The sequence below is a fragment of the Aquarana catesbeiana genome, linkage group LG13 (assembly GCF_042186555.1).
Source record: "Aquarana catesbeiana isolate 2022-GZ linkage group LG13, ASM4218655v1, whole genome shotgun sequence".
In the NCBI taxonomy this organism is placed as follows: Eukaryota; Metazoa; Chordata; class Amphibia; order Anura; family Ranidae; genus Aquarana; species Aquarana catesbeiana.
In genome coordinates, this window is record NC_133336.1 from 165,471,238 (window position 1) to 165,498,250 (window position 27,013).

The 27,013-nt window shown below is 41.9% G+C and overlaps 1 protein-coding gene across 1 annotated transcript in view; it reads left to right on the top strand.

The window, feature by feature from the left end:
* Positions 1 to 22,823, top strand: part of LOC141116571 (butyrophilin subfamily 1 member A1-like) — a 131,199-nt gene extending 108,376 nt beyond the window's left edge. The window contains exons 8-9 of the mRNA XM_073608968.1: positions 13,059 to 13,085; positions 19,488 to 22,823. Of these exons, the coding sequence (XP_073465069.1) occupies positions 13,059 to 13,085; positions 19,488 to 20,095 (635 nt within the window). The 3' untranslated portion in view covers positions 20,096 to 22,823. The remainder of the gene's footprint in view (positions 1 to 13,058; positions 13,086 to 19,487) is intronic.
* Positions 22,824 to 27,013: the final 4,190 nt, after the last annotated feature.

The window sequence follows — 27,013 nt, forward strand, 5'->3', positions numbered from 1 at the left end:
AAGCCACCACGGCCCCGCCACCTATAATGTAATGAAACTGAAAATGTGATGCTTACTCTTTAGCAAACCAATGTTAAATCAGATATTAACACAGAACGTCCCCACTAAAAGAACCTTGACCTTATTAACTAACCAAGATTTCTTCAGTTAATGTTCCCCCTCAATCTGCGAGGGGCCCAGGGTTGGGAGAAGGGGAACTTTATGTGAGGAAAAAACACTAATATTCGGTGTTCCTCATAGGTTGTCTGCCGAAAAAATACCTGATGCCGGGAACAGCCAGCAAAGATGAAACAAGAGCTTGAACTTAAAATCTATGCAACTGAATTATATTTCACCTGTCTAAACAACACGCAACATATTTGGTACTTTGTTGGCGCCCATAAGTCCCAGTTCAACACATTTGCAGAGAGTTAAGTGACTGAGGAAAAAAGATAACTTCCCATAAATGAGTAACTGGTTGAAAGGGAACCGGAGCAAAACTCTGGGATAACCCCGTTCCCCCTCCACCCCAAACCCTCAAGGAAGCAAAATAAAATAAAATAAATTTGGGAGCCTCCTGTACTATCGGTTGGAGGACCTATTGAGGATTGGGAACTCCAATCAAACGAGATAAAGAATTCTTTGGTGATTCCATCACGATGGCAGGGAAATGATCCGGAGAGATCCAACCAGATCGGAGGAAGGCACAAAGGGGGACTCAGAGTCCTGTAACCACAATTTTTTTCCGAAGGGGATTCAGACTTCAAGGGGGAATGTTTTCTTTGGAGCGTTTAGAACTCTGCTTGAGCCAGGCAGGTTGGAGGGGACTTGCCGGAGGTGGGCGTTTAGTAGTTGACGGTGTACTTCTTCCCATCTGGGAGTGTGCTGGATCTTGTGGCATAAGGCCCAATTGAAGTAGTAAACGTTCTCCTTCTGCAAATGATGAGAAGCCAAAACTTTTATTTCTGTATGAGAAGTTCAATCTCAGTGGGAATGACCACTTGTATAAGATAACCTTCTCGGTCAAAAGCTGTAGCAGCGGTTTGAGAGAGCGTCTTTTCTGAACCGTGTAAGGTGATAAGTCTGCGAAAATTTGAATTTTATAACCCATCAACTTTAGATTATCCAGAGACCGGGACCTCCTCATTACCTCTTCCTTAACAGAGAAAAAATGGGGTTTTACAATGATGTCTCTTGGGAGACCATCCGAGCGTGGGGGTTGCAGGGCTCTGTGGGCTCTATCCTGCTCCAATCGATGCTCTGCTATGTCCGGTATAAGATCCTTCAGCAAGGTTGTTACTGCCATTTTCACGTCTTTCTCTGTTTCAGGGCGACCACATATTCTGAAATTGTAACTTCTTGAATGATTTTCGAGATCGTCGATTTTGGCAAAAGCTGTTTCCAGTTGTTCTTGCATTTCTTGTATTCTGTCAGAATTTTGATTAATGCGTGCCACAGCTTGATCCGATCGTTTTTCAATCGCATCTATAATCTGTCCCAGCTGCTGTAAGTCAGCATGGATGGAGGAGGTAATGTGTTCAGCGTTCTGAGCCAGGCTCCTTGAGAGCAATTGAGAAAAAGCTTCCATCATGGAAGGAAAGTCTGTGGGAATAGTGGCGGCCATGTTCTCTTCAGTCACTGATAACAGCAGGCCTGTGTGTGGGTCTAGCATTGGGGTGGAGGGGAGACCGTTTTGCATTCTGCTCAGCAGTGACTCTGTAGATGCTGGAGAAGCTCCCAGAGGAAGAGGGGGAAAATCGGTACCTGGTGATAATGGTGACCTTGCCTCCTGATCAGCGATGGACTCATTATCCTCCCCATAGCTGCCGTTGCCTCGTGGAGCCGCCGCCATCTTGGCGTAACTGTCCGGGCCGGCCGCCACGGTCATCTGGCTCGTAAGGCTCCTCCGGGCTTGAGCCGCTATCCTTAACAGGTTCCCAGGGGTCTCCCCCGCTTGTAAATCCCGGTGTGGGGCTCGGGAAAGCGCTCTGGATGCTCCGGTGGTGAGTACAGGGCCGTGGTGGAGCGGAGCTTAAGTGACTCACGGCCATCTTAGAAGCTGCTGCGCATGCGCCTTCTAAGGCCTAATTTTTGTGCCCCTGTTTAACAGCGGCACATAATTACAATTTTTGATCTAATATTTCACAGCAGGGCCTGTTCCTGTGCTCAACAAAATTATCTGTGAGGCTTTACAGTGTTGTGCCACCACCACCACTGCCTAAGGCCCAATTTTTATGCCCCTGTTTAACAGGGGCACGTGATTACAATTTTTGATCTAATATTTCACAGCAGAGCCTGTTCCTGTGCTCAACAAAAGTATCTGTGAGGCTTTACAGTGTTGTGCCACCACCACTACCACCACCGCCTAAGGCCCAATTTTTATGCCCCTGTTTAACAGGGGCATGTAATTACAATTTTTGAATTTTTGATCTAATATTTCACAGCAGGGCCTGTTCCTGGGCTCAACGAAAGTATCTGTGAGGCTTTACAGTGTTGTGCCACCACCACCACTGCCTAAGGCCCAATTTTTATGCCCCTGTTTAACAGGGGCACGTGATTAGAATTTTTGATCTACTATTTTACAGCAGGGCCTGTTCCTGTGCTCAACAAAAGTATCTGTGAGGCTTTACAGTGTTGTGCCACCACCACTAACACCACCACCTAAGACCCAATTTTTATGCCCCTGTTTAACAGGGGCGTGTTATTACAATTTTTTATCTAATATTTCACAGCAGGGCCTGTTCCTGCGCTCAACAAAAGTATCTGTGAGGCTTTACAGTGTTGTGCCACCACCACCACCGCCTAAGGCCCAATTTGTACCCCCCTGTTTAACAGGGACGCGTAATTAGAATTTTTTATCTAATATTTCACAGCAGGTTCTGTTCCTGCGCTCAACAAAAGTATCTGTGAGGCTTTACAGTGTTTTGGCTGGAGGTACACTTACAAAATGTACCTGTTCCAAATTACCAACATGTTCAACTTAAAAACAAACCTACAGTCCCTAACTTGTTTCTAACTCGGGGACCGCCTGTATACTGCTGCTGTTCAGAGTATATAGGGCCTGGGGGCCCCACACCTTTTTTTTTTAATTTGGGTGCGGGGTTCCCCTTAATATCCATACCAGACCCAAAGGGCCTGGTAATGTGCTGGGTGGGGTGGGGGCAACATTACATTACAGCCGCAAGCAGTTTTAAATGACTTTTATTACTTTAGAAATATCATTTTGTGCAGGGACTGTTCTAAACACAGGAAAAATGTGCCACTTTACAGGCAAACTATAGTCACCCCCAGGCACAATATTTAAAGAGATATTTCACTTTTATTGTTTCACTTTAAGCATTATCAAAATCATTGCTCCTGAAAAAACGTCAGTTTTTAAAACGTATTTTTTGCATTAATACATGTCCACTGGGGCAGGACACGGGTCCCCAAACACTTTTTATGACAATAACTTGCATATTAGCTTTTAAAATTAGCACTTTGGATTCTTCACGTTAAAGTCTCATAGACTTTAACGGTGTTCGCGTGTTCGCACAAATTTTTTGCCTGTTCGCATGTTCTGCCGCGAACCGAACTGAGGGGTGTTCGGCTCATCCCTAGCTATAAACAGCCAAAGAGAGGTTTCCCAAAATTCTCCAGCAATCGTATAACAGTCCACTGAAAAGCAGCAAATGGAAGCTAGATCAAACACCATTAAAGCAGCAAAAAAGGAATACAGTTTTTACTGACAGAACCCAAGAGCAATAAACTGTATCAGGTAGTAAATGAGTCATTACAGACCTGGCAGTCTATTAGTGGTATAGGACTCCACTCCTCAATGTCCAATGAGTCAAATAGGGAAGGGGCAGTGCATTGTCACAAATAAAAAATGGTTGAGGTCCACCCACAAGGTCATTCCTTAGGTACCTCGCAGGTAGCGCATGGTCACCCAATTTGCTTTGCCTGATAGGAGGAATGGACAATCCGTAAAGGGGGCACTATATACCAGCCCAATGTGTGCACACAGAAAGCCCTGGAGCGCCCACCCAACCAGACCAGCCCACAAGGCATTACATGCCGAGTAACCCAAACCTCCATGGCTCCCTATTAACCACTTTCTGACCAGCTCACGCTAATGCACGTCGGCAGAATGGCACAGGTGCGCAAAATGAGTCGGTGAGTGCATGCCGGAGGCGGTGTACACGAGTGCCACCAGTCCCGTGGACTCAATGTTCGCCAGTGGCCCGCTATTGTGGCACAGAGAGGCATAACGGAGAGATGCCTATGTAAACAAGGCATTTCCCTGTCCTGCCTAGTAACATGACAGGGATCTACTGCTCCCAGTAATTGGGAGCAGTGATCTCTGTTATGTTCTAGTGAGCCCACCCCCCTACAGTTAGAACACACTGAGGGAACACACTTAACCCCTTGATTGCCCCCTAGTGTTTAACCCTTTCCCTGCCAGTGACATTTACACAGTAATCAGTGCATTTTTATAGCGCTGATCGCTGTGTAAATGTCAATGGTCCCAAAATAGTGTCAAAAGTGTCCGATCTGTCCGCCACAATGTTGCAGTCATGATAAAAATTGCAGATCGCCACCATTACTAATAAAAAAATTAATAATAAAAATGCCATAAATCTATCCCCTATCTTATAGACTACTTATTATAGCAAAAAGTAAAAAATATTGCTTTTTTTTCAAAATTGTTGCTTTTTTTGTTTATAGCACAAAAAATAAAAACTGCAGAGGTGATCAAATACCACCAAAAGAAAGCTCTATTTGTGGGAAAAAAAAGGACGTCAATTTTGTTTGGGTACAATGTCGCACGACGGTGCAATTGTCAGTTAAAGAGACACAGTGCTGTATCGCAAAAAAGGGCTTGATCAGGAAGGGGGTAAATCCATCCGAGGCTGAAGTGGTTAAGGGAGCACCTCCCCCACTACAAGGCATACAAAATGTAAACCATTCAAGAAAAGTAGCAGAGGGACAGAGGACTGAAGGAAGGTTCGATCCCCTGTATGCTACAGGACAGCAATCAGATCTGGTTAAGCTCCCCAGGCTGGATGATGGTGGGGCACAATATCAATACCTCTGGTACATCTGGGAAGGGTATCAGCACATACATTATATATATTGAAGTATGTCTCAAGTAAGAATGTCCTCCAGCACTAAGGGGTGCACTAAAGAAAGAGAAAAACTGAGGTGCTAAGCTTTCCAAAAATGTGAATCATGCACAAATCTAGGGCCCGTGAGAAAGTCATAGCATATGTAAGGTGTATCGTCCAACTTATCACAAAAGGAGCCCAGAAAAAAATCTTTGAGTCCAATAACAGGAGAATGATAAGGATCCATGGTAGGTAGTATCTGTCCCCGAGGAGGTGAACATAATGATGGGGGGCAGGCTAATGCCTGGTAGGCACATACCTACCAGTGAAGGGTAAGACAAACTAGACTTTAGGTAGCCAGAGGTCAGAGGTTTAGGAAGTAAGGTGCACCAGACCAAGGGCAACAAGCAAGGAGGAGACTGAGGCATGAAGGTAAGGGTGATACAAACTAAACAATAAACAGTGCAAACAATATAAACACAACCGTAAACTAAACTGCTTAGCAGATCATAAAATAGACTGGAAAAAAATTAACTAGAGAAAGTGTAGAGCTGAAAAGGGTTGCAGAATAATATTATATTCGGGAGAGAAAGAGATCGCACATAATTTTAAACATAATTTGCAGATGTTGGTATTTGGGATGGTTGTATTCTGGGATGGTTGTATTCTGCAAGGTTTTAAGACTAATGCCCCGTACACACGGTCGGACTTTGTTCGGACATTCCGACAACAAAATCCTCGGATTTTTTCCGACGGATGTTGGCTCAAACTTGTTTTGCCTACACACGGTCGCACAAAGTTGTCGGAATTTCCGATCGCCAAGAACGCGGTGACGTCAAGCACGTACGACGAGACTAGAAAAGGCCAGTTCAGAACCAAGCGCGGCTCCTTTTGCTAATCTCGTGTTAGTAAAAGTTTGGTGAGAGACGATTCGCGCTTTTTCAGACTCGTGGCTTTCAGATCGTTTTCTGCCGTTCAGTTTGTGCTTGTGGGTTTGTATCTGCTCTTCAGTGCGTGCAGTCAGTTCGTATTGGAGTTTTCTGTGCGATCTTGTCCGCTCGTTGCTGTTTTTCAGGTCGCTCTTCACAGGCCTTGCTGTTCTTCAGTGCGTTCTGTTACTTCGTTCTGAGCAGCCGACCGTTTTCTAGCCATGTTTCGTATGCGTACTCCTCGTACAGTTCGTGCTGTGCGGGGGCTTGGTGTTGGGGTCCTGACCTTGACACAAGTCCAGTCCATGAACAGGGTGGGGAGGAGTTCATGGACCAAGAATTGGTTGCTTCAGCGTGACCAGTTCTCTCATATGCCTTTGCTCCGTGAGATCCGTGAGAATAATCCTGATGATTTCAGGAACTTTCTCCGGATGACGGACCCCGTATTTCACCGTTTGTTGGCTTCGCTGACCCCTTATATCAGCAGGCAGGATACCTGCATGAGGCAAGCCATCACTCCGGAGCAGAGGTTGGTCGCTACCTTGCGGTATTTGGCCACAGGGAGAAGTCTGCAGGACCTCAAGTTCTCGACAGGCATCTCCCCCCAGGCTCTTCTTTGTGGACATTTACTGCTTGTGTTTGTTTGAGCTGACCCTGACAGAAATGTGTGGAGTGCAGAAAATGTCGTGATTGTGTAACCTTATACAAAGCACTGTTGGCTGTTATTTACTAAATGCAAAGACACTTTTCACTACAAGTGCACTTGCAACTGCACTGAAACTGCACTTGTAGTGCAAAGTGGATTTCCCCTTAGGAAATTACCCCCATTTTCTCATAAAACAACAATAACATCACCCCAAAAGTGTTGTAGTGTTGAGACAATAATCCACACATTCTTGATGAACAATCTTTTTAATACCTGCACAATCACATGTGCATTTGCCAAAGGTTTTTCTGACAAACCAACATGTTTGTTGTATAACAATTTTTGTGGTGTCATTATCCAAAATCAAAATGTGCATTTTATAGAAAACAGGCCTGTGTAAAACCCACAAGAAAGACACAAATCTTGATCTTACAAAGTTCACATTTGGTAGAACTTGAAGGCAATATCAGACATGAGTATTTAGGAACTGTGTTTGATATTGCGTTCAGATGGGGGGAAATCACCCCTGGAAAAGCCAAATTTGGAAGATGCACACAAATTTCCCAATGTCAACATGTGCTATCTGCCATCACGGGGGATCAAGGGACGTGTTTTGGGGGAGAAAGCCCTTCCTCACCGCTACTTTATTATTGAGGAAGGGGTTGCACCCCCAAAACGCGTCCATTGATCTCCCGTGATGGCAGATAGCACATGTTGACACACTGTGTGCATCCTCCAAATTTGGCTTTGTGCAAAATCACAAAAACATTTCGCACATTGTAGCACACAAATGAAGAAAGTGATTTGGAGGGGCTTTAAACTCGCCCCAAAACATCAATGATGTTTTTATATTTGGGAATAACATCATTGATGTTTTGCTTGATGTTTTCCAATTGTAAATTACACCCCATGATCTCCCCGATCAGGATCTGGGCACTTTCGGATGTGAAAGGATCTGGATCCACAACCTCACAATCACCTAAAAAGAGAGGAAACACAAAATAAATTAGGTCTAAAAAAAAATGCCGCCATCCATCTCTTATCTGAGCCTGTGGTCGCAGACACTCACCTGTTGTGGTAACTACTTCCACCACGTCTTCTTCCTCCTGCTCAGCTTGTGTTGGGGGGATTTCCCCTTCTTCCAGAGGGGGGGGGCTCTGGTCTCCTCGGATGAGGGGTGTCCTCCGAGTCTTTTCTCCCCTATGTAAAACAAAAATGGTATAATTAGCACACAGATATTTGATGGCAGAACTCTAAAGATGAAACATTGCTTGGAAGTGGGGTACAATTGTCTATTTTAGCCGAGTTCCAAGATGTAGCTTTTTTAGTGTCCTTTGTCAAGCTGCAATACTTTACCTGTTTGGTACAAGCTTCACAGATGTAGCCCCCCCATAGTATACACTGGAGCACCTGTGTGGCCCCCTAATAAAAAGGGTGTTCTTTTGTCCCACACTAGTGCTCCAGTGTCCAGATGTGAAAACAGCTGCTCAGTGTCCTCTCCTTACACACAATCTAGTTTGCATTTCATTCTAGTAACAAAGCCATCTACACAACCCAATTCTTTGAAGACAAGTATAGGGCCTCAAAATGGTGGCCAAATGCATATGGGCTAAACAATGGTATTTTATAGTCCGAAAAAAAAATGTGTGATCCGAACGAATAATGTGCCCATGAACATGAAAGTTGCCATTTTAAACTGTACAACAGTTCCTAAAAGCACATGGAGCAGCACGAACGTAATAAACACAAGAACAATAGGAACACAGCACAACTACTTACTTTTTTGCAGCACTCTCCGGATCTTTCTGTACTGCTCATGTTCTCGTAATTTCAGGTCCGACCACCGCTTCCTGAGCTGATCTTTCGATCGTCGTACCCCGAATTTCCGGTGCAGACTCCTGACCACTTTCGCCATGATCTTGGCCTTTCGGACATTGGGGTTGGGGTAAGGCCCATACTTTCCATCATAGTCGGCCTTCTTCAGGATGTCCACCATCTCCAACATCTCCCCAAAGGACATATTTGAGTCCTTTAATCTCCTTCTGGATCGGGACGTTTCAGGCTCCGGCCTTTCCTCCCCCTCCTCCTCGTTGCTGTACTTAGCACGATCCTGCTGTCTATCCGCCATGTGCTCTTCCTCCACTGCGCCGAACGAAAAGGGGCGGGGAATAGAATAGAAAGAACGTCAGGGGCGGGCGGAGTTATACGCATGCGCAGTGTGTATAAATCGTAACGCGCGCGTCTTACGTACGATCTGTGAGCGGAGGAAGGAGCATCGGAGACGCCGATCGTGCTAACGAAGGTAGGATCTAAACTTGGGCCTATACTGCTTCGAAATGGAAGCCTATATTGTAACAAGATTAGGGGAGTTTGGCCTGACATTAGGGTTTGTCTTGTGTTGTGTCTTGCAGAGAAAATGGATGGGTTCAACGACCACAATTTCCTGCCCCTGTTTATTGACAAGTACAGAGAGCTGCCCTGTCTGTGGCAGGTGAGACACCCCCACTATAATCACAAACAGAAGAGGCAGGCAGCGCTGGAGAAACTGCTGGAGTTGGTGAAGCCGGTGGTCCCCACAGCAACCATCCCTTATTTGAAAGCTAAAATTGGTGGCCTGAGGAGCACTTATCTTAGGGAGCGCAAGAAGGTCACAGATTCCCAGAGGTCTGGAGCTGCAGCAGATGACGTTTATGTCCCCAGGCTGTGGTACTACGAGAGACTGCGATTTCTGTCAGACCACACTGAAGTCAGGGAATCCCTCTCCACTCTTCCTTCCACTCTTCCTTCCATACCAGCTGAGGCTTCTGATGTCCAACCTGGGCCTTCCAGCCAGGAAGAAGTGGAGGAGCCCAGCTTGAGTCAGGTATAGCATTCTTCTACAGATTTCTGGTCAATAAATAAATGATGTTTACTAGATGTTATTATTGATCACTAATTGCTGCTTGAAAAAAGTGTTTTACATATCAATAGACAGTAGTGGGCACCCAAAATTGGGACAAGAATGCAAAATGCTGGGCTCAGAAGGATAGTCTGTTATATTTGTTAACATTGAATTTGCAGCAGTCATGAGGTGAAAATTGTGTGTGATTGATGAAAACAATACTAAAACTATGTCCCTTTTTCATACACAGGAAGACCTCAGCCAGGAGGAGGCTGTGGAATGTGGCAGTCAGGAGGAGGCGGGGATTATTAGTGTCAGCCAGGAGGAGGCGGGGATTAGTGGCAGCCAGGAGGAGGCGGGGCTAAGTGTCAGCCAAGAGAAGCCAGGGACCAGTCGCAGCCTGACTGAGTCTCAGGTCCCTCCCCTCCGCCTACCATATAAAAGGGCCAGGAAGGCCACTCCCAGTCCTGTGCAGTATTCAGCGTACAGGCTGATCCAGGAGGCTTCGGCGTCCCTCAGAGCCTTCCCCAGTCCTGAAGAGGCCTTTGCCTGCATGGCTGCCACCAAATTGCAGGGCATGCAGGAGGGCCAACGCAAGATTTCTGAGGACCTGATTTATAAAGTCCTACGTAAGGGGGAGAGTGGGGAACTGACACACAAGACGGATGTCATGGAGAGGGACGATCCTCCTCCTCCTCCTCCTCCTCCTGCTGCCACAACTCCACCACCACAGCCAAAGCCTGTAAGGAAGCGTGGAAGGAAGACCAAAGAGTGATGGCCCTGGGTTCAGTCTGGTCTGACAGAAGATGCAGTCTCTCGTATGACCACAGCCTGGGGACACAGATGTCATCTGCTGCTTTCCGGATCTCTGGGACTTCTGGACCAGACTGCCCTCCCTTAGATAAGGACTCCTCAGGCCACCAATTTTGCTTTTAAATAATTGATGTCTGCCCCGGGGGTCCAAGGCTTCGCCCACTTCTGCAGTTTCTCCAGCGTTGCCTCCCTCTTTGTTTATAGTTGTGACCCCTTAATAAAATATTTTTAGTTAAATTCTACTCTCCTGTGTGTGTTTTCATCCAAAAAGGACAGTTTGTTGGTGAGTATTCAGGTACATTTCTAAAGTACAATGTGAAATTAACAAGGGACAACAACACCAAACAATCTCCTACAGATTAAATAGAACAACATATCAATGGTGTTGTGGGAACTTGTCACAAAAAACACACAAACATTTTCGGGAGTACAAATCAAAATCACCAAAAAATAAAAAATAAAAAGAGAAACACAAAAAAAGATTCTACATTAAAGTAAAAAAACAAACAAAAAAAAAATATGTTGTCAGATGTGAGAAATCAAAATATATTGAGGGAATCCCGATAAATAGTAACGAAAAAACTTTGCGAGAAGTGTTTGTGAATATGAGCATCAAAACGACTTAATTCTTGTCACATTATAAAGAAGAAGAGAGTGCGCTGTATTAAACCATTTTGAACATTGCAGCGTGACGAAAGTGCTTTATCCATTACGAACGCTAAGTTTACCAGAACGAGCTGTCCCGTGTCGGAATTTCTTCTGAGCATGCGTGGCACTTTGTGCGTCGGAACAGGCCACACACGGTCGGAATTGACGCGATCGGATTTTGTTGTCGGAAAATTTTATCTCCTGCTGTCCAACTTTGTGTGTCGGAAAATCCGATGGAAAATGTCCGATGGCACCCACACACGGTCGGAATTTCCGACAACACGCTCCGATCGGACATTGTCCATCGGAAAATCCGACCGTGTGTACGGGGCATAAGTCAGACCTAAACAGAAAAGAAGAGATGTGGTGAGGGTTTGAGTTCATGCTCAGTCAATACAATATATTTTACATATATACTCCCGTTGGAACCTGGGAACGCATTGGAATACTTTAGGGAAATTTTAGGTTCATGAGTAGCACAGTGTCATAGTGTTTAGCACTTCTGCCTACTGCTCTAGGTTTGAATCCCAAACATTACCTGCATTAAGTCTCCCTGTGCTTGCATGGGTTTCCTTCGGCTACTCTGGATTTATTCCTCTCAGTAGATAAGTACCTGGACCCCACTCCAAACGTAAGGGATGAGACGAGGACATGGCCTGTGTTAGAATATTATTCCAAATTCATAATTCGGCACTTATAGGTGTTATATTATATTCATGGCAAGCTTGCAAAACATATTTGGTTTTATGATTAGTCATAATAAATATAGTATGTGTGAATGACCTTGATCAATTGATTTGATATGATGCTTCATCTAAAGCTGGAAGTTTCTGGTGTATGAGAATGACATATAAGGTATCTTGGTATAGAATGTTATGAGAAGGCAAAAATAGACACGTATCTAAGTAGCTAAAGAAATAATACATATTTGTTTAAATCCTGTTAATAAGTATTATTATGTAGTTAAAGTTGGCAATATATGTTCATATTAGTAGATGTTTGCTTATATGACATTACATGATCAGCACATTACTTCAAGTATAGAGTATTACATGTGGGCTTGTCAATCAAACTCCATATGACTCTCTGAGTTAGTATCCTTTTTTGTATAGCATATTGCTGAAGTTAGCAGAAATGAATGTGTGCCATACAAGGTCCTAAGTTTTTGTGAGGTTATGACGTTCATGTAACATATAAAGCCAACGCTTCCATATTGAAGGAGAGACACACATGCACCCACTAGGATAGATGACACAGACATATTTACACAAAGACAGCTGAATTCTCCCAGAAGTCTAAGAACGTCATTTTCTGCTTCTTTTTGGAATACACGAGACAGCATGGAAACAGAAGGCAGCAGCCATGAAGCACACATGCTTTCATAAGCTTATTACAGCTTTATAACTATTTATTCTATTTCAAATATTTTTACCTACACTGAACTGAACTATTATACTTTTTACATTGTATTTATGATTCCAACTGTGTGACAATAAACTCACACTTTGTTTTAAGTCAGTCTGACTATCAATGCTATTCATCCAGAAACGCCCTTGAGATACAAGAATATCAGATATTTACACTATTCTTCAGCCTGTAATGCACTGGACCCTGTGTTTCCACCTGCTCATAGGTTCATTGGCTCCTTTCTAAATTGGCTCTAGTACATGTATTTATATGAGACAGGGACCTTAGATTGTAAGAATGTACAATATATGTGGAATGCTGTGCAAATTAGTGGCACAGAATAAATACCTGTAATAAATAATGACAAGGTTAAATATAGTTCTCAACCGACTAGCTAAACCTCCTATACCTACCATGTCTGCTTTTTTTTCTGGAATTCAGTTATCATTTATTGGGTGAGCTAAGGTGACTTTTTTGTTTTACTTGTGTGTGGCCAGATGAAGTTCCAGCATCTTGTTTTACTTACTGTACCTTTCATTGTGTTACTGCATGTTTTTTAAAATATGGCAACTTTTTTTGTCGTTATTTTAACTGCTTTATGGTAGCCATTTGTTCTTAGACTTGCTGTATCCGCTGTTTAACTCAATTTTTTTTTATCTTGCCCATAGAATTTAATAAAGCCTTACAAAATACAGGTATGTTTAATTAAATCTTATTTCTATAAAATAGTATATAATTACAAAATAGCATAAAATAGTATAAAGGTGTTGTACTGTAAATAACGAACCACAACACCCCCCTCCTTATTTAAAAAAAAAAAATAATACACACACAGAAATATGGGCTCATTGATGGAACACTGTATTGTCCAATTGCCCATAAAAATGCAGTCTGAGTGAGACAGTCCATAAAGTCTGTGAAGAAGATGACTGTCCCTAAAGGAATTCATTCAGTACTCGTGATAAGTGAACCTGTCCTGGTTAAAGTCACAGGGGGTTTGGTGAATCCAGTTTGAAATTCTGAGAATCCAAACTTAGCAGCAAATCTCATTGAATTATAAGGTAGGGAAATTCTTGTGTGTAAATTCTGTGTAATTTTAAAAATTGGACAACACAGTGAAGCCACTAAATGTTTACATTACAGATTTTTTTTTTTGTTGGGGAGGGGGGGTCTGAAAGTTGTCAATAGTTAGTGTTAATAAACTTTCGTGGATAGTTTCACTTACAATGTATTTTGGCATTTGGTTGTGTGGCATTTGGTAGCAGTGACACTTTTTTTATCAAATGGTAATAGGCCTGCTTGACCACCAGATAGAAATTAACCAGGAGTTTATGGAGGCTGTCTCTGTTCTTTCTATTGAAAACTGTTTTGCCACTGGTCAATTTCTATCAAACTATTGTTAAGAAGTAATGGACTGCAGATAATATAGTAGCATAAAAATTGACCGATGGCAGGGCAGATTTAATGAACAAGACTGGGTCCTAATGTATTAGAGACATAAGGCACAGTCAGGTGTTTTCATTCAATGATTAGGAGACAGCAGATGATAAAGCAGTGTAAAACGGTCCAGTAGACAAAAAGAGCAAAGTACACAGACTAAAGCCAGTCATAGATTATGTGATTTTCTGTCCTGCAACCATGGGTTGCAGAATAGAAAGTCGTTCAATTCCCCCATCAACTCAACCAGTGTTGATATGGGAAACCCTCCCACGGAGCTATTGGGTTCTTGCATCAGAGGGGGGGAGTTGGGCCACCGGGGGTCGACCCAGCTCAGCTGGGGGAAGACAGTGATTATTGCTAGTGGCTATAGCCACTGGCAAAAATCGCATCCATCCTTGGCTACAACCAACATGTCAGATTTTTAGGATATGATTATTACAATCAGTCTGCCATACATAGTTTATATCTTGAACAGTCCCTGCTGAACCGGCCAAGATTCAAACCGTCTATGAACGGCTTAAGTGTAGCAGGTGTATAAACATTTATTAAAGGAACACAATTAGCAGCTCATGAAGTTGGGGGGTGGCAGTTCTGACACTATGGCTCTCTGACACCATAGCTCTCTGAGCCCTCCTTTTTATAGTAAAGGGGTAGCTTATTCAAGAACCTCATTATTGGCCATTCTAAACCTGCTGGCCATGGTCCAAAGACTATGAAAAACATAATGGGTTGCGTGGTGGGTGTGGCAGGTGTGCCTGGGCACACCCTAATTCCCCCATGCAATGCTGATTCCCCCTGCTGCCCATGCTCCCTGTGTCTCCCTCCCCCCGGCAGTGCTGCCGGCTTACTTCCTTTCCTATCATGCTCCTAAAAAATTGTAAAAAAAATAAAATAAAAATAATAAAAAATAATAAATCAGAAATAAAAAATGACTGACACGTCCACTGCCCTACTGACACCATACTGACACTGTCCTCTTCCCTACTGACACCATCAACTGTTGTACTGACACCATGCACTGCTCTACTGACACCATCTACTGCCTATTTGTTTACATTTATTTTTAAGAGTGTGCTTACTGTATATATACTGTATATGTATATATAAACAGTACATACACACGTGTGTTTGAGCTTTGGGGTGCACAGCATAATGCAATAAGCTGCGTACACTTATGGCCAAAAGTTCACTGAGCTGCAAATTTTACACCAAGGTCCTAATAACTGAACTTGGCATCTAACTATATCCCTCATATTCACCCTTCCACACCCATCCAATTAGTAAGAAGAAAATTGTGTACTGTGTATTGTCCCTGGTGAAAACTATCTTGCTGCTGGACAATTTTTACAATTTTTTTTTTAAACTGTTCTGCCCTGATTGATTTTTACACAGCTTCATAATCCATGGTCTTTAAAGTGATATGACAGTAGTTTTGCACAGAATCCTCCTCTTTTTGGGTCCACCGCCAGTGCTCCAGGCATAGAATGCATGAAGGTAAAAGCCCTTGAGCCCTTACAACAACTTTAAATTCTTAATAGGTGTTTGATAAAAACTGGCCAGCAGCAGTACTGTATAGTTTTAAATCAGTGAGAACAAGAAAAGGCTCAGAGAACTACTGACCAATTTTTTATTTACTGTTCACAGTAGGCCTTTTACTACTTGATGAAAAAGCATATTAAAGCTACCTGTAAGAAAAGCTTTTTTTAAAGTGAGTTAGGGTGTTGCTGATGTGTGTATGTATGCATGCCAAGCTAATTGTAAAAAAAAAAAAACCCACAACAAACACAAACAAATATGCTATGCTATTGTCACTAAGGCTATCTTTGAAAATTATAAAGTTCCGTAACAAAACATACAACTTTAACCACTTCAGCCCCGGACCATTTGGCTGGCAAAAGACCAGAGCACTTTTTGCGATTCGGCACTGCGTCGCTTTAACTGACAATTGCGCGGTCGTGCGATGTGGCTCCCAAACAAAGTTGACGTCCTTTTTTCCCCACAAATAGAGCTTTCTTTTGGTGGTATTTGATCACTTCTGCGGTTTTTATTTTTTGTGCTATAAAAACAAAAAAATAGCAACAATTTTGAAAAAACACATTTTTTTTACTTTTTGCTATAATAAATATCCCCAAAAAATATATAAAAAAACATTTTTTTTCCTCAGTTTAGGCTGATATGTATTCTTCTACATATTTTTGGTAAAAAAATAGCAATAAGCATTTATTGATTGGTTTGCGCAAAAATTATAGTGTCTATAAAATAGGGGATAGTTTCATGGCATTTTTATTAATAATTTTTTTTTTTACTAGTAATGGCGGCGATCAGTGATTTTTATCGTGACTGCAACATTATGGCGGACAGATCGGACACTTTTGGTGCTATTTTGGGACAATTCACATTTATACAGTGATCAGTGCGATTAAAATGCATTGATTACTGTGTAAATGTGACTGGCAGTGAAGGGGTTAACCACTAGGGGGCTCTGTAGGGGTTAAGTGTGTCCTAGGGAGTGATTCTAACTGTGGGGGGAGGGGCTATGTGTGACATGACACTGATCACCACTCCCGATTACAGGGAGCTGTGATCAGTGTCAGTGTCACTAGGCTGAACGGGAAAATGCTTGTTTACATCAGTATTTCCCCGTTCTTGCTCTCTGTGAGAAGATCGTGGGTATCCCCGCGGAAATCGAGTCCGCGGGACCCGCGATCACACTCATGGAGCTTGCGCCTGCAAGCCGCTTCTTAAAGGGCAACGTACAGGTACATTAATATGCCTGTACGTGCACTTCTGCCGACATATATTGGCGTGAGCCGGTCGGCAAGCGGTTAAAGTAAGACAGAAGGCAAAAGTTTTTTTTTTTTTAATTGTGTAGATAAATTAGAACACATGTAGGGTTTTTATTGCTGTCTGTGTCCCTGTTAGGAAGTTCTTTTTGTTCTGGTGATCCAGGTATAACTTGCAGTGGCGCTCTAAGCTGAGATAATGATCTTCCCCTCGGTTGCAGGGAAGGGAACAGGCGTTTATGCACCATTCAGGGGTGTGAAAGCATCAGCAGAGAAAGGAAGGAGCAGCGCTCACTGACCCAGTGCACGAATATGTGAATTAGTGTGGCCTCAGCCAGTGTCACTCCAGTCATACCCCCTGACATGTTTCACCCGCACACTTGGGCTTGGTCACCAGGGGCGTTGTTAGGTCTGTAAAAGATCTGGGGCTAGAGCCCATAGCAGCGGTCACCAACCATTTTGCAGGCTCGAGGGGGCACACTGGTGGTAAGCAATTTTTCGCGGGCAAAGGCTGGTGTTGGCATTTCAATCATCATGGCACCATGGTTGATATGGTGTCAGGGTGATCGAAGTGCATTGTTTCTATTGTTACATTTTCATATATAATGAAGTGGTTCAACTCACCATAATGCAGAATCAGTGGGAGCCCTGAGCGTGCCACTTGCCACATCTCCTTTCACCAGATGCAGCATGTCACTTGCCACCATCGCCTGTCACCAGATGCAGCTTTTTAACTTGCCACTGTCACTTGCCATTGGATGTGGATTGTCACTTGCCACATCACCTGCCACCATTTTCAGATTGCCACATCACCTGTCACCATTTGCAGATTGTCACTTGCCATGTCACTTGCCACCATTTGTGGATTATCACTTGCCACGTCACCTGCCACCATTTGCAGACTGTCACTTGCCACAATTTTCATATTGTCACTTGCCATGTCACCTGCCACCATTTGCAGATTTTCACTTGCCACGTCACTTGTCACGTCACCTGCCACCATTTGCAGATTGTCACTTGCCACGTCACTTGCCACCTGATGCTGATTGTCACTTGCCATGTCCCCTGCCACCATTTGCATACTGTCACTTGCCATGTCACCTGCCACCATTAGCAGATTGTCACTTGCCATGTCACCTGCCACTAGATGTGGGTTGTCACTTGCCAACTGATGAGGATTGTCACTTGCCATGCCAGCCAGTGCCACCAAATGTGCACTGTCACTGCATTGGTGGCAGATTGGCAGCACTGGTCCATTTAGTGAAGGCAGGAGGGCAGAGATGCGGGGCGGGCAGTGAGAGATGAGGTAATCTCTCTGCTCCCTGCCGCACCTCTGACATTGAAGAGGCCAACGCTGTGAGGGTGGAAGAGCGCTGATGTGTGGTGGGCAGTGAGAAATGATGTCATCTCTCTGCTCCCCACCACACATCGCTCCCACATTGAAGTGGCCCGGCTGTGAAGTCGGAAGAGTAGTGATGTGGAGCGGGCAGAGAGAGCTGATGTCATCTCTGCTCGTCCACCCGCTCGTCTCTCTCCTCTCATCCACCTCTAATGCAGCCCACCCGCCACAGCCGCGAACTGCTGGTTAGGCAGGGACCCTACGGCAAGAGACTCGGGGCTATCGGCTCCAGATTCAGGACTACAGCCTCAATAGCAACCCCCTTGCAACACCTATGTTGGTCACGGAGGTTTTTGTCCTGTGATCATTACCACAGAATGTAAAAGAAAATCCCAGATTCTGAGTGGTCACCAGGACAGTAATAGGGAGAATCTCTTCTAATGGGGACACTAATTTTGGTAATGCTTGTGACTACAAGGTATTTTCTTCACTTTGGAAGGGTTTCCTTTCACTTGCTGTTGTGGCTATGAGACAGGAAGTGAAAGAAAATCTAACCAATGGGACACAGATGACAAAAAAAATCTGACAGGGGATATAACCCTGCCTTATTCTTTCCTAAATAAAGATAAAAAACTTTTGCCTGCAATTCTACAGCCATGAAATCTGACCTGGGCACATACTGTATATCTGTAGTGTTTACTTAACTCTCTGCAAAGCTCTAAATGTTGTGTCTTTCTGCTACTCATCATGATCATTTCTGACTATTTTACTGACGCATGAGATAAAAGCAGCTGGAAATTTGTGTGTGTGTGTGGGGGGGGGGGGGAGCCTTAGAGATAGATAAGCTGGGAGTTTGTCTATTCAGACTGCAGCTCTGCAAGTTTCTTCATTCCTCTGCCTATGTGGAGGGAGGGGTTGGCCTTTCCTCCAATCAGCTCTCACACAGTGTATGCCCAGACTCCCCTCCCATTCCTGAAACAGGAACACAATGTGCACATTCTAAAGAATGTAGGAAGCTGAAGACAGCAGATATACATGGAAAACTTATGTAAGAGGATTTGTTTTATCCCTGTGTATCACCTGAGGCTGTTCACTTCATTGGGGTATATGTGAGGGTTTACCTCCACTTTACCACATGTCACGTGTCTGTAATTTTCATCACAATTGTAATTTAAAGAATTGGTGTTTTTGCCATGTCACACTTTAAAAGAACCCGCTCCTCACTTTATAATATTTAATCATAATAGATAGTGGATATCAGAGGAGAAGAAAGGATAGAAGAAATGAGATGGGGGAGGGAAGGAAAATAGCATATTACCTTTTACGTCTTCAGATAGAACTCAAAGTTATTTATAGATGTAGTTGAGGGTTAAATAGGTCCCACGGGAGCCAGGTGTCCATATCCAAATGTATTTTTTGACTAGTGAACACGTTTTCTTTTAAAACAAACATTCAATAATACATTTTAGTCTATTATTATTTATTTTTTAAGTTTTAGTAATTTTTACTTTTAACATATTTGTTTCTATTCTAAGTTGAAGTTAATCTTGATCCAGACACTGCACATGCAGAACTTGAAGTTTCAGAGGACCTTAAACGATTGTCTCGTGCACCTATTAGAAAAGATGTACAGATGAACGACAGAAGATTTGGCACAAGACTTTATGTGCTAGGAGCTGAGCCTTTGAGAAAAGGTAAATGCTATTGGCAGGTGAATGTGCAAAATGCAGCTCACTGGACTATTGGTGTTGCCCATGATAATGTAAACAGGATAGGGAAGATAAATTTATTACCAAAGGAAGGCTTTTGGACGATAGAAAGAATAAATAATGACTACAAAGCACTTGTTAATATAAATGTCCCAATTCAAATCTATGGGATACTACAAACAGTTGGGGTTTATGTAAATGCGGAAAAGCATAAACTCATCTTCTTTAACAATGATAATGGCCAAATACTCTACAAATATGAAGATATATCACTAAATAAAGAGCCTTTATTACCATTTTTCTCCACTTGGACTCTCAATGAAAGTATTCATCTATGTTCTAAAGATTGTCCTCACTGTGTACCTAATGCCAGCAATGAAACAAAAAACATGCTACCCCAGAACTTTAATCAGAACAATTTAGATCAAGTTTAAACGAAAGAGATCCTGCATGAATAGATAAAAAAAAATAGAACATATTTGCTGGACCTACAACCATGGGAATACAGAAATTCTTCTTTGACTATTGGAGGTCTTTGGTGATCCAACAACGAAACGACAAACATGTTACCACACAACTTTAATCAGAACAATTCTGATCAAGTTTGAATGAAAAACATCTTGCCTAAATGGATACAAAATAAGACATGCTGGCATTTGCTGGACCTACAACCATGGGAATACAGAAATTCTTCTTTGACTATTGGAGGTCTTTGGTGATCCAACAACGAAACGACAAACATGTTACCACACAACTTTAATCAGAACAATTCTGATCAAGTTTGAATGAAAAACATCTTGCCTAAATGGATACAAAATAAGACATGCTGGCATTTGCTGGACCTACAACCATGGGAATACAGAAATTCTTCTTTGACTATTGGAGGTCTTTGGTGATCCAACAACGAAACGACAAACATGTTACCACACAACTTTAATCAGAACAATTCTGATCAAGTTTGAATGAAAAACATCTTGCCTAAATGGATACAAAATAAGACATGCTGGCATTTGCTGGACCTACAACCATGGTAATCACAGAATCTCTATTTTGACAGTTGGAGGTCTTAGGTGATCCAGAGTTATGTGCATGTTAGAATTTTCAAGGAACATCAAGCTCCTCTGTAGAAAAAAACTCACCAAAGCCTCTACATTTCAACAACCAACACAAGTTCTGAGCCATATCCTTATACCAAGACTTTTGCAAACCTGCATCTACACTTGCCAGTGAACTCAGATGTCATAACTGCTCTACATACTGACAATGAAGATCTTTGAATGTGTTACATGAAAAGGAGACAGACTTTAATCAATGTAAACAAGTCAAGATCAATGAGAGGGCTAAAAATGTATATAATATCTTGTATACACTGTGTATATATCAATTACACTTAATTGTAATGTGTGTACATGTGCCCTAAGGGAGCTGTTCTGGAAATGTTATAGAAAGGCAACTCCTATCCTAATACTGATAACAAGGGGCATAACATAGGCAGGGTAATTCTAATAAGGACTGGAAACAAATGCAAACATGTAATGAAAACATTATTAGTGCCGTGTGCATAATGAGTGCAGTGTGCAATGCATAGGCACACATACAAATTATATATGTATATATACCGTGTATATATGTGTACCCAAAAGCACACACATACATATGCAGTGCAGCGCTACTACAGTGATAATCAATAATCCCCTATGTGCAAATTATACGTGATAATTCGATAAGAAAAATCCATAAGAAAAAAGCCATACAAAAAGTCCACTCAAATAAACAGAAATCTTGATAGTTGTACTTCAGTGTTAACCTTCTGTCACCGTGCTATGCAAAAAGATTCTTATTACTTGTGCACACCACCACCAGCTACTTTATGCTCACCTCAAAAATGAGTTAGGTAGACTCAAATGAACTCTTTAAACTGTCTCTCCTTTCAGTCCTTTCAGGAATCAGCTGTTCACCTTCTCACTTTCACGATCTTCACTCCACCCAATGTGTATCTCACAGATAGGGAGTTGATCTCCAGGATTTATACAGCCTCACTCATATTTGACATGTAATCAAAAACATAGCCGACATAGTGCTCTCTGCTTAAAAATGTATTTAAAAACCCCGCTAAAAGAGGACACTTACTAGATCAAAGACAAACAATCGCTTATTTCATGTGATAAAAACGTCCGCTGGCTCACCGCCGTGGCTGCGTGATGTCACAGGCTCGGATCCTCCCCTCTGCATGCGTATCGACCACTCTGCATGCGTATCGTGGTCATAATCGGGAAGTAGCTCAGGCATGTTCAGACCCCACCTAAGGTATCCCACCAGGAAGCTTTCACTCCACAAAGATAATCATAAGCAGCCAAGCCATTCCCCACTCCTCAGCTGAAAATCAAAGATACTGGAAAACTTTCAGTCCCTTCCAGTATAAAAGAGAACCTTACTCTGCAGTCCTCACTCCTTATTGTGGTTGAGTCAGTTAGGAAATGGTTGTATACAAAAACAATAAAAGGAAAAATAGGCAATTATACTCACAAAACAAACAGCATTCAGCCCGGGTTCACACCATAATTCGCTGCGGACCGCACAGGAGCGCTGTGCGTCCCTGTTCACCGTTTCAGGGACGAATCAGGGCCGATTCTATGCCTGAATTCGGCCCTGAAACGCAGCCAAAGACGCACAGCACCGCCCCGGAGATATGTGAACCAGCTCCATAGGGAGCCAGTCACATTCTCCTGCTATGCGAATTAGATGTGCGGAAACGCACATCTAATTCGCATAGGTGTGAACCCGGGCTTAAAGCTTATCACATGCAACAGAAGGGATTAAGACCAGAGCCTCTAGCTGTGACTGTTGGCAGAGGGGCAAGGTACACAGTGTCAATCATCACTGCTGTAATCTATTGAATTGCCAATTGTCATCTGCTACTTTGTCAGATTGTCACACTGTCATCCATGAAAAACTTTTTTAATTTAATTTTGTGTAGGAAGAGCTCATTGTCACTCAGATATAGTAGAGCTTGCAAGCTACGATATTTTGCACTAAGACACTTTAATACAGGTGCATCTCAAAAATGTGAATATCATCAAAAAGTTAGTTTATTTCAGTAATTCATTTAAAAAAGTGAAACTTGTATATTTTATATAGATTCGTTACAGAGTGATAGATTTCAAGCATTATTTTTTTTTTTTTTTTTTGCTGATTATGGCTTATAGCTATTGAAAAACCAAAATTCAGTATCTCAGAAAATTAGATTACATAAGACCAACAAAAAAGGATTTTAAATACAGAAATGTTGGCTTACTGAAAAGTATGTCCATGTACAGTATAATATGTACTCAATACTTGGTCGGGGCTCCTTTTGCATGAATTATTGCATCAATGCGGCATGGCATGGAGGCAATCAGTTTGTGGCACTGCTGAGATGTTATGGAAGCCCATGTTTCTTTGATAGTGGCCTGTAGTGTCTGCATTGTTGGGTCTGGTTATTTAGGGAGCCATGTCATCTGCTGGTGTTGGTCCACTGTGTTTATCAAATCCAACTTCAGTGTAGCACTCTACCAAGAAATTCTAGAGCATGTTGATTCCATTTTCCAACAGGACTTGGCACCTGCCCACATTGCCAAAAGTACCAATACCTGGTTTAATAATCATGGTATCAATGGGCTTGATTTGCCAGAAAACTTGTCTGACCTAAACCCCATAGAGAATCTGTGGGGTATTGTGTAGAAGAAGATCAGAGATACCAGACCCAACAATGCAGACGAGCTGAAAGTCGCTATCGAAGCAACCTGGACTTCCATAACACCTCATCAGTGCCACAGACTGATCGCCTCTATGCCACGCCATATCGATGCAGTAATTCATGCAAAAGGAGCCCTAACTGAGTATTGGTATAGTGCATACTATACTGTACATGGACATACTTTTCAGTAAGCCAACATTTCTGTATTAAAATCCTTATTTTTTTTATTGGTCTTATATAATATTCTAGTTTTCTGAGTTACTGAATTTGGGGTTTTCACTAGCTGTAAGCCATAATCATCAAAATTGCAAGAATGCAATAAATCTAAGCCCTTCAGAGAATGGGAAGCAGACATACAAATACAATTTACTGAAAAACAATAGCAAACAGCCCTACGTTCAGCCTTCAAAACCGCTAGTTGCACAGCATTATGGGAACTAACCCAAAAAAAATCCCTGAGGGGGTACCCGATACCACAGAGACTAGCCACACTCTACCCACAATTAACACCCACCTGTTGGCGAGACTGCGGCCAAACAGGTACTTTATCCCATGTTTTCTGGTCATGCCCATGGGTGACCACTCTATGAACTGAAGTAGCAAATATGATAGAGGATCTTGCAGCTTCGCATTACACTAACTCCACAACTAGCCAGTCTATACATATACATTGATCTAATTCCATAGTTTAGACTAGTTATTACTCACATACTCCTAGCAACCAGACTACTTATTGCCAGAAATTGGAAGGCGAGCAATATTCCAACAGTCACAGCCTTAGTACCAACCTATTACACATACGGTATGAGTCTCTAATGTTATGTGGGAAATCCTCACACTCTGAACTCACCAACCCATGGGTTCCTTGGGAAGGGTGGTACACTAAATATGTTATTACATTATGAGATATGGTTTAACAGTTGTTGATCTACCTTATGTCACTTCTGAACTAAATAATAGACTAACTAGTCGACCTCACTTTTGTGCTCCTTTCCCCCCCTTGTTGCTACCCCCCGTTCTTCTACACTCAACTATCCCTTACAATACCAATATATCTATGCATTACCTTTTCTTGTATAATGTTTTACACTGCTAATACGAGTTCAATGTACATGTAACTATTTCCTGTACAACCTTTTATCTAAATAAATTCAATGATTTACGCATTGTATTTCTGTAAAAATCAATAAAAATTATTTGCAAAAAAAAAAAAAAAAATATTTAAAGAAAGACATGCTTGAAAAATATCACTCTGTGTGTAACACATCTATATAAAATATATGAGTATCACTTTTTGAACTGAATTACAGAAATAAATTAACTTTTTGATGATATTCACATTTTTTGAGATGCACCTGTAGGTGTCTAAAAAAATGTCCACTTTTAGCTTGTATTGTACCCAGTCTTTAATTTTTTTCTCTTGTGTACTTAATGTTGCTATTGTACTTTGCAAAAGTTTAATAAAACTATTGGAAAAGGAAATGTCCACTTTTAAAAAAGCAAACTGAGGAGAGTTTCTGAAGCAGTGTCTCACACACACTACAAGTAAGTCCTTTCATAAAATGGGTGTAGTGTAAGAATTCTGCTCATAATTCACCATTAAAATCCCAGCTCTAGGTAAATCTGCTTGTTGTGATATATCAACTTATTTTGTACGGTTTTATGGCTGTGGGTTATCAGCAACTAGACATGAGCTGAGCAACCCCGATTCCGTTCACTGCAGAACTTTCGAACATCAGAAAAGTTCGGAACCGAATAACGAACCCCATCTATGAGATACAAACTGGAAAAATCAAAAGTGTACATTTTGAAGGCTTATATGCAAGTAATTAGGCATACAATGGTTATGGGGGTCTGGGTACTGCACTGGGGGACATGTATCAATAGGAAAAAGTTTGTAAAAAGCATAATTTTTAAATGAGAAGCGATTTACTGATGGTTAAAGTGAACCCATAAAAATTGGAAATGATATAGTGCCTGGGGGGTCCTCTTAGTCTGCCTGTAAAGTGGCACATCTGTACAGTGTATAGAACCTGCTGCAGCAATAATGACATTTATAAAACAAACAAAAAAAATTTTCCCTGCAAGCTTTGTTTATTTTGCAAACAATGGCTTGGGGAGCCAGTCTGTATGATGAGGCCACAATTTAGTGCACTTTGAACAAGATTCAAGTTTTTTTGCATAAATTGTGTTGTTTCATTTGCAGACTTTTAGATAGAAGTAACAGGTCTTTGATTCCTATGTTCCTATGATTTTTTTTTTTTCAATTAAACGTACAAGATATTAATGCATGAGTGCAAAAGTCAAAATTTTCTATGTAAAAAAAAAAAGATACATAGGGGATGGTTTGGTGCTTGAGTATTTCACTGCCATCTTGGTCCTCTTCAGCTGGATGCTACTTCCAGATTCAGACAGCCAGCTCTTGATGATGATGATGATGACATGCCTGGTATAGCAGCCTTCAAGGCAATTTTTTGTCGGCAACCATGGGCCTCATAGGTCATTTTATACAACAGCAGGGCCTAATTAATGAGCCTCTATCAATAATTTAAGAATTAAACTGTGTTATATAGCCAGATATAAGAAACAAATAGATGAACGAGCATCAGATCACAGTATGTGAGTATGTGTTTTGAAGATAACCCAGCAATACAGGTAAAAGGGGGAAAAACATTGGTGGGGGGGGGGGTAAGTCCCGGTTTATTTGTTTTTTTATATCTGGCTATATAATGTACATTTTAATTCTTATCAAGTTCTTATGTTTTTTTTCTTCAAATAAAGATTTAAGATATTAATGTATGAGTGCAAAAGTGAACATTGTCTATGTAAAACAAGGATACATACGGCATGGTTTGGTACGCACACGTTAGAGGAGCTCTGTTTCCAAGGAGGGGCTTATTAGACAACAGCCTCTACATGCAAAATAGGGATGAGCCGAACACTGGTTCGGTCCGCAGCAGAACATACGAACAGGCAAAAAATTTGTTGGAACAAGCAAACACCATTGAAGTCTATGCAACACGAATGTGAAAAAACAAAAGTGATAATTTTAAAGGCTTATATGCAAGTTATTGCCATAAAAAGTGTTTGGGGACCCGGGGCCTGCCCAAGGTGACATGTATCAATGCAAAAAAAGTTTTAAAAACTGACCTTTTTTTGGGAGCATGGATTATAATAATGCTTAAAGTGAAACAATAGAAATTAAATATTCCTTTAAATATCGTGCCTGGAGGGAGGGTGTCCTTAGTATGCCTGTAAAGTAATGCATCTTTCCCATGTTTATAACAGTGCCACAGAAAAATGACATTTCTAAAGGAAAAAGTGTAATTTAAAATTGCTTGCCACTGTAATGTATTATAGGATCTCGGCAATATAGATAAAAATATCAAAAATACAAAAAAAAATAAAAAATGGCGTGGATGTCACCCCCAAAATCCATACCAGGCCCTCCAGGTCTGGTATAGATATTAAGGGGAACCCTGCAACCAATTTTTTTTAAAAATGCCATGAGGGTCCCCCAGGCTTCCAGGCACTATATACTCTGAACAGCAGTATATATAATATACGATCTGCCCTACATACTCTGCAGAAAATTGGGCCTTAGGTGTTGATGGTA